Consider the following 8,638-nt stretch of genomic DNA (forward strand, 5'->3'; position numbering starts at 1 on the left):
ATAAAATAAAATTGAGGTTAACTTCGAACTAAAATACGATATGGGATAGTGTTTCAATATTCTATCCGTATGATATAAGTAATATATGTTTATGACCGCCTCAATTTCTGTGGAGTTCCAAAGGATAAATTTACTTGAACATGGTACTACTTAATCTCCCCTGGCATACAAAAATACCGGCACTAAAGTGCGTTCATGTTGTGTATTATACGAATTCTGTCATCTTGAGGCCATCTTTTGTGCGCCCATTGTAATTTCAATCATTTCGAGTCCTCATTTGTCTCTTAGAGTTCGGATATATTAATTATTTGCATTTCTGACCAAATGAAAAGGCCACGGTGTTCAAACGGGGTAATACTATAATTAAATAATAATATATATGCTAAGTATTCTGTCACTTTGTGGCTTATTTTGATGTGCCCATATGTGATTAGATATCTTTGAGCCCCCCCCCCCTTACTGCACAGCTACCCGGGTCAAGGTTTTTACCCAAAAATACCGGGAAAAGAGTGTAAAAATAAAAAATCTGCCCCCCCCCCCCTATTTCTCCGCTTAATTAAGGGTGGAAGAGTGGAATTAAAAGAGTCTCTTTACACTCTTAATTTTAAAAATCAAGAGTGGAAAGAGTGTAAAAATAATTATTTCCGCTGTTAAAAATTACACTTTAATTTTTTTTACACTCTTATTATTTTACTCTTGAAATTATTTTTACACTCTTCCACTCTTATTTTTTTTAAATTCCACTCTTTCAATTACACTCTCCCGCCCTTAATTAAGCGGAGAAATAGCGGGATAATAATAGGAATTTATTAAGAAGAATCATAAATTAATTGTACATCCTACTACTAGAATTTACCTTGGTAACCAAATATATTGATAGTAGAGTTAAGCTCACCCTCTTTATGCTTTGTATTCTGTCATACTGAGGCCTAGTTTTGGTCATCCAATTTCAAAGGTGTCAATTTTTGAGAGATCTTTTGCCTCGTATTGGCAGAATAAAAATCAACTTGGAATCTTAATTTCTTGAAACACCAAAGCGTTAGAAAATACTCCCAGTAGAACAAAATCTTGGTATTTGTTCTGCGTTCTCTCAATTTTTACATTGGACATCCTCTTCATAAAAGGGATATGTTTTTCTGAAACTCCCTGTAACAGTGTTTTTCAGAAAATTAACACACTTGAGCAGTGATCTGCTGCTATTTCAATTAAATATTCTCATACAAATTTGATACAACTTTAACTGATCAGTGTTTCCCCACTTACTTGTGCTAAGAGTAAATTTTTTCAGCTTTAATCTTCAAAAAAAGTTCAGTGGCTTTAAAATCAGACATAGATAAAATCATCGGAGTTGTTTTGTTCAGTGAATTAATGGTAGAGAAGGAGGCTCGGTAATATGCGTTCGCATATAATGTTCCGACCCCGATCAACCACATTCTTGACTTAATTAATTACCAAAGATAAAAAGATGGATAAGGTTCAAAAACAAAACAATAGTTTAACAAACAACTAAAGGAATTAAAAAATGACAGAGTAGAGGGCCCATGAAAATTAATATTAATAGGACTACTAGAAAAGACAATCATAAGAATCAAAGAAACAAACACTAACTAAGACCGAAACTCGATGCCTATATTTTTAAAAAAAATAATAACAAATTCAAACTGGCATCAGATAAACACTAAACAAAAACTAGCCTACACTATCTTTGAACAGATATGAGACCTTTCCTCAATGCAAATGTGCAACAGGTTGACAAAAACACAATAAGTTGCAAAGTTCAAAAAAACCTTTATTGTTTTAAAAACAATCAATTTTAAAGAAACAAAATCATAAGATACCAATTGGAGTCACTAAAATGTACAATTATAACTTCATAGGAAGCAATTGAGACTTGTCATTGTACGTTATACGATTACCAGGAAAGACAAAAAACGGCAAAATTAAAATTTTCAATTGAACTTCTGCCAAAAAATGCACTGAAGCCGTTAAAACCTTAAATTTGTCCCTAAGATTTTAAAAAAAAATTGAATTGCGCAATTTATCAAAGCCAATGGGACCTACCATTGGTGATAGAAATTAAAAGGAAACCTAAGTCTTATAAAATGTAAAAATACTTAAAAACCACAAACATTTTAGGAAACCTCGCTTGGTGGAAACTAAAACCGTTATAAAGATTAATTTATACCTCATTGGAAATGGGCTGAGACGGGCCTTTAGCTAGGCTACCAATTGAGCAAAAAATGATTTTAAAAAAAGGCACAGCTCAAAAGTCCAGTTTTTTCAGAAACTCATAACAGACATAAGATTTCAACTAAAAGAGAGGGAATAACATGCAACACATCCAGAAGCCAATTGCGCATGTTATTAACGAGACTAGGTCACAAGACTACAAAACAACAAACACAGATGGAACCCGTAACTTCAGAAACAGTTTTACGAAACCACAGTGTTGAAGGCACTATTGATATAAGACGTTTTCTGCAAGATCTGTAAATCATCGCTTTTCATCTGAACATCAAAAAAGAAACTCAAAAAATAAACATTCAAAAATTTCAAAAGTTTCATATTAAATTTAATGGTGGAAGCAATCATTCAAAACTTAAAACCAACAAAGAAAATATTGTTTGACTCCACAAAAGTAATTGAGACTTTCTATTAATAGGGCTGAGCTACATGATCACAAAAATGAGAGCAAGAAGAAAACCGCCAGAAAAAAAAACGTTTTATTTTGCGCAAAAAGTTTATTTGGAAGTCAACAAAATAAATAGCTATAAACTAAAATCTTCGAAAAGTTTCAATTATAGATAGGTCTTGGGGAAGCAATTGAAACTTATCATTTTAAGGTATATGCCGCACAACAACAAAATGAGGATAACACCGACACCACCAAAAAATGTCCACTATTGATCCAGTGCACGTCATGCAGTTACCAATAAGGAGAATCTAAAAATCAAAACTTCCGGCAGAATTAAGACGTTCAATTGAACTTTTGGCAAAAATGGCAACAAATCGCCAAAAACCTTAAATTTCTCATTGAGAACTTTAAAAATGTTCGACTGCGCTTTTTTCAAAGCCAATGGGACCTACCATTAACGTTAGAAGCGAAAAAGAAAACAAAAGTCTTATAAAACGTACGATTATTTAAAAATCACTAAAAACTGATGAAATCTTGTAGTAAAAAGCCGAGATACAAATGGTTGAAAGCAAAACCGTCATAAAATGTATTTAACAGAAACAAGTAAAAGCATAATAGTTAAAGAGAAACAAGTAACTTCATCAGTTGCGTTTTTTTCAACGCTACGTTAACAACTAAGCGTTATCTAAATTGGACCTGTTAATAATGTGATTATTCGACAAGGAATTAAGATGAACCTATATAATGTGTATTTGATTTTTTGAAAACTCTTAGTATCGAAACTAGGAAACCATTATTTAACTATAGAACCGTTACAGACATTATTCCACAACTCAAACGAAATGGGTTTAGGCTGTCTTTACTGATATAGGCCAGAAGTTGAGGGAAATAAGATAAATTATTGGAAAAATTCAAAGCTTCGTCGACCTTTTCTTTGAACAAATATTTTCAAGGTCATAAGAGACTTAGGTAACAACTGAATGCATTGTCTAGATTAACTTAGACCTCATAAAGAAGCCAACTGGATCTTTGATTGAAGAGTCGAAGTCATAAGACTACAAAAATAGAAGAAAAAAAATCAAAACATACGAAGTCTGTAAGACTTTACGAGAATATTTGGTCAAAGCCATAAAAACCATGAGCTTAACTCTGAAACCATAGTACATGTTAGTTGGACCTAATTTGCTGTAAGCAGTATCTCTCAATAGTTTAGCACTGATTTGAATGTCTTGTCGTTCATTATTATAAACATTATAAAATTGGAATTAGTTTTAAAGGTCGCGCCCGAATATAATCTTAAAAGTTTTTTTTTGTGAGGAACCCTGTTGAGATCACAATTAGCCCTGATTTTGCTGCGAGTTTGAAAAAAAATCAATGATTCAAAACTTTGCGAATTAGATCGGTTTTTGAACGACATTTTTTAGTGTATCAAAGAGTGCTTTTTTAGTGTATCAAAAGAGTGCATTTTTAGTGTATCAAAAAAGTGCATTCTTAGTGTATCAAAAGAGGGCGAAATTGGCAAACTTCTAATTTCAGAAGTCTACTGAAGACAGCGGGAGTAAGACTAGCTCTCTGATGGATTCAGCTTACAAAGAATATGTCCGCAGTTTTTAGGTATCTACTTCCAGCAAATTTAACGAAAGTGGGCTAAAAAAGCCCATTTTCGTCCAAAAAATTTAGCATAAATTCTAGCCAAAATAATGGATCGAACAATTCAGCAACCCTCCTCTATTATTAAAGATAAAACCAGCAACACCACAATTCTGTAATTAACAATTTTCTCAAATTTTCAAAAGTTGGCGACAACTGGGACAAAATTTACCGAAAATTTGAACGGAACTAACATAAGTTGGCCGAAGGTTCACAAAATTTAAGACATCGATATCTCTGTGTATGAAAGAAATATGTTCTGAAATACTTTTAATTCAATATACTACGCTGGAAGGGCTTTCTACTGATACCACTCGGAACTCTAGGATGATTATATCGATTGGCCAAAGTTGACTGCACCAAAAAACTTATTTGACTATAAAGTTCCCCCTTACTAAAACTTCGAAAGCTTCAAGGGTCGGGAAAAACTTCTAAAGCTTCAAAGTTGACAAAGTTTATCTTTCTCATGATAGCGAAGTACATAAAATATCTATGTGAAGTAATTTATCAAAAACTTCTTGCAATTTAGTTAGGCGTGAAGAACAATATAGTTCTTGCCAATATATTAATCGGTTTACCAGTTGGTTCACCTATCCGCTTACAAATAGGAACGGAAAATGTAATTCTCGTATACGTAAAATTACGTACTTCTTGTATGCGGTAGTTTCTCAGATTTTCCGCAAAATGATTAAAATCTATAGTCAGAAATTCCGTGCTAGAATGGGCTCATGAAAAACTTAGATCCCAAAGGTACCCTTTAAAGTGGCAGAATACACTAACATGTAACAATGAGCTGTTATTTTTGCTCTAAATAGTAAAAGTTTATTTGAAATGCAAGATCTTTGTTGAGCTTTAAATATTTAGATTTATATATAAAGTATGTGAATGAAAATAATATTCAGTGAAATTAAATGTATATTGAAACATCAAATCTTGACGGTTATAACAACAATCTCATTTTAAACTTGACACATGCTTTCAGCTTGTTCTTGTCAGTGCACAGCTTCCTGATTGTTCCCGGTTCAGAACTGGTTATCTTATTTGTTTTGTATCTAATGATGACGTAACAGTTTCACTGTTCACGACCTGGCCACCCGATTGGTACATTATTCTCCTTGATATATTCGTTCAACCATTTCTCAAGGGGTTCGAAGTATTCTAAGACTGCTTTCGCATTCATTTCTTCTCCTGTGAACTCCTAAAAAATTACAACCATTTTAAGGTATTGAATGACAAAACTGTAACTAGAATGCACGAACAATTATTAGATCAAGTCGGTTGGAGCTTTAAAAATGTACTGGAAGCACAATGTATATACATTTGTTTTTATCCCGTTGGAAGTAGTTGTTGAGAGTAACCATTTTAATCTAACAGAGTAACAGATATAACATAATCCTGATAGATGATATCAGCCAAATAAACACGAATAAACTAAATAGTTAACAAAGCCAAATAACCAAACATCATATGACTACAATTGATTGAAGATGACACAGGAGCAAAGCAAAGGAATTAATTTTTACTTTTAAATTTCAAAAAAAAACTTTTAATCCAGTTTGAATCATAATAATCCTAAAAATGTTCAAATATTTCATATTATAATAATCCCTTTTTATTATGTACAGACATATCATTTCTGTTCAGATCATCAAAGTATAAGCGTTATCCACGTTTAAAAAAGCTCATCTCGTATAAAGGAAAAAACTTTAAAAGAAAATACTTTTGTACAATTTTGTAATGACATAGACAGAAGAAGTTCCACATGAATAACCGCGTGAAGTTTCATAATTATCATAAGAAAAAAAGTTCCATTTAGTAGGTAAAATTAGTACATTCTGATTTTGAAGGTAAAATAATTTACAGTAAGCACATGCCCAGTCGCATGTGGATTATATATTGAAGGTTAATATAAAAAAGAATGTAAAATAATTGCGAATCATGTTGTGGAGATAATCGTGACCAATGGTTTTGTTAATAGAACGGATTATTACAATAAAAATGTCAGCAGTTTACTTAAAATTATGTTTTCCTATATTTCACAACAGAGTAAAACGTTTTGTTGATAACTGTTAATTTTGTAAGGAAGATTTAGTTGACGACCATTAGGACGTCATCTAGAATTTCTCGACTGTTCACGAATGCTATGAAGAGAATCATTTTATGTCTTTATCAGCTGTTCCTAATCGGCATTTTTACTGACAGGGTCTTGAGTCTGCAGTGGAAGTTCTCGAGATCCTAGTCATTGCGTTGTAAATATCAGAAAGCGATCACATGTTGTGTTCCTAGGCCGCGAATAGGCAGTGGATAGCTCGAGGAAGAGTTGATCTAATCAGATGGATGACATCTGTGTGGGAGTGTGGGTACCATTGATGGTAAATGCGTTGGCCTTCCGATTCGAGGCAAAATTAGACTTGGATCTTCACGTCGACCTCGTTTTACGGAAATTCATCTTGGAATTGGTTTTGAAACTATCCTCCTCCCAGTCTGTCTTGCGGGTTCCGTTTGGCTGTTCACGATCTCTGTGCTGTACTTGAGTTTCGCCTTGGATAGTTTCTTTAGAATTCGCTTCTGCTGATAGAATAGATTCTTCGCGTCAGGATTTTCTCTCAAAAGTGCGTCCACATGGATTGAGTCTTTGGCCATTATGACTAATTTTAACGTTGAAGAGCCGGTCATTCACTCGGTGGGGGGGGGGGGGGTCCATTGGGTTCATTCCGGAATCCCAGAAGAAGGGGATTCCCACTGGTGTTTGTGGAAGTAATTGAAACAGTGCCATGTTATACGGCAACTAAGGGTTTGCAAAAGACCAATCAGAAACTATTGGCTTCCTCTCTTAAACTTTCTTGCTTCAGACGAGATGCGAACTATAGTCAGTCCCATAAAGTTGCAACGCTATCGAACGTTGAAAGGTCAAAGTTCAAATTGAAAACATGCAGATATCTAGCAAAACACTGCCCATTTTCATGCCCCGAGCTTTTCGAACGTTCGCTTGCGTTGCAATTTTATGGGACTTACTATATGTCACCGTTAAGCTCTATAGCGTGTCCCATAAAGTTGAAATAAGCGAACGTTTCAAAAGCCACGGGGCAGATTTCAAAGGTCAAAGTTCAAATTTAAGACGTGTAAAAAATTGTGTACAAAATTGTGTAAAAATTGATGAATAGAAGCTTGATGGGAAAAACGTTGACATTCAAATGAGCACATTGATGCTCGATTGCACGTTTTTGGTGTTTTTCGAACGTTCGCTTACTTCAAATTTAGGGTACCGAATATAAATGCGTGAAATAGATATACTAGCAATAGGAGTTTAGAATTCGTGTTAATAATAGTATTTATATAGAGTTGGTTGCAGTTGGTTGTACCACAATAATAATAACAAAATTAATAATTTTATCGATAATTTTAATGAATGTAATGAAAATGAAACGACCAGGAGTAATTTTGATAACACAGATTTTAGTTCTTAATAAGAGTACATATAATAATAATTATTATTATCATTTTAAGAGTAGTAATAGTAATTTATACTTATAAAATTAAAAAATAATCACAGAGAAATAAATTTTGGGGGATTTAAAACAATAGCAATAATAAGAACTACCACCCTCCTAACATTTTGAGATTTTGGTATTCTAAAACATTGACATCATTTTTATAAAATAATTGGTCGGCATTTGAAGTCGAAAATCATTTGGTTCAGATTGTGTTCGATCATTTTCAAATATGAAAGCAAAATTTTGACCTGTGCAATATAACAAACTTCTTACCACAGAATGAACACAAAAAACAATCAGTCTGCTCTTATTGAGAAGAAATCGAAACCTTGATTGAAATTGAGGCTTACCTTCAGCAGAATCTTCCAATTGACAGATCGTCCTTTGCTCATCATTTCTCGGAACCTTTTTGTTGATTCAGGTATGCCGTCGACCATGCAGTCTACGGGAACCTGTTTCTTTCTACTCATTCTCAAAATTCTTTTTAGCTAAAGTCTAATTTTGTTTTTTTTTGTTCAACTAAATTACTCTTATCATATAGGTATTGAAGTCGTTAAAGTGCTATTGGAGTCCCAAAGCTTGAAATTTTCTCTTTGTTGACAATAAACAGGGATTATAAAATATATGATCTTCTCTTTATTTGCTCTTTTCAAGTCGAAGTGTTTATTAAAGAAGGTTTGACTAATGTAGTTTCAGCGGAAAAGTAATACTACATAGTAAGTGTTTTTCGCTTTTAACACATTTTCTTTCATATGTTCGGCACTTAAAAATCAGGGTGAGATTGAGATTTGCTAGTCAAAACATGCACTGGCCACACGGAACTGAGACGCGGACGGGGGTGGGGGTCCAGCCAGACTGA

At 33.5% G+C, this 8,638-nt stretch overlaps 1 protein-coding gene across 2 annotated transcripts; it reads right to left on the minus strand.

Moving 5' to 3' along the window:
* Positions 1–5,135: 5,135 nt before the first annotated feature.
* On the minus strand, positions 5,136–8,252 carry LOC142343900 (angiotensin-converting enzyme-related protein-like). 2 transcript variants are annotated; one of them, XR_012759227.1, is made up of 3 exons: positions 7,301–7,339; positions 5,604–7,149; positions 5,136–5,483 (listed from the first exon to the last, which is right to left on the minus strand). XR_012759227.1 is itself a non-coding variant. In XM_075395282.1 (2 exons), the coding sequence occupies exons 1-2, from the start codon at positions 8,247–8,249 to the stop codon at positions 5,358–5,360; spliced, it is 246 nt and encodes an 81-aa protein (XP_075251397.1). In that variant the 5' UTR covers positions 8,250–8,252; the 3' UTR covers positions 5,136–5,357. The 2 variants fall into 2 exon arrangements, 1 of the variants encoding a protein (XP_075251397.1); XM_075395282.1 differs by lacking the exons at positions 5,604–7,149; positions 7,301–7,339 and adding an exon at positions 8,130–8,252.
* Positions 8,253–8,638: the final 386 nt, after the last annotated feature.

Source organism: Convolutriloba macropyga, chromosome 8, assembly GCF_964194025.1.
Source record: "Convolutriloba macropyga chromosome 8, txConMacr16.3, whole genome shotgun sequence".
Taxonomy (NCBI): Eukaryota; Metazoa; Xenacoelomorpha; order Acoela; family Convolutidae; genus Convolutriloba; species Convolutriloba macropyga.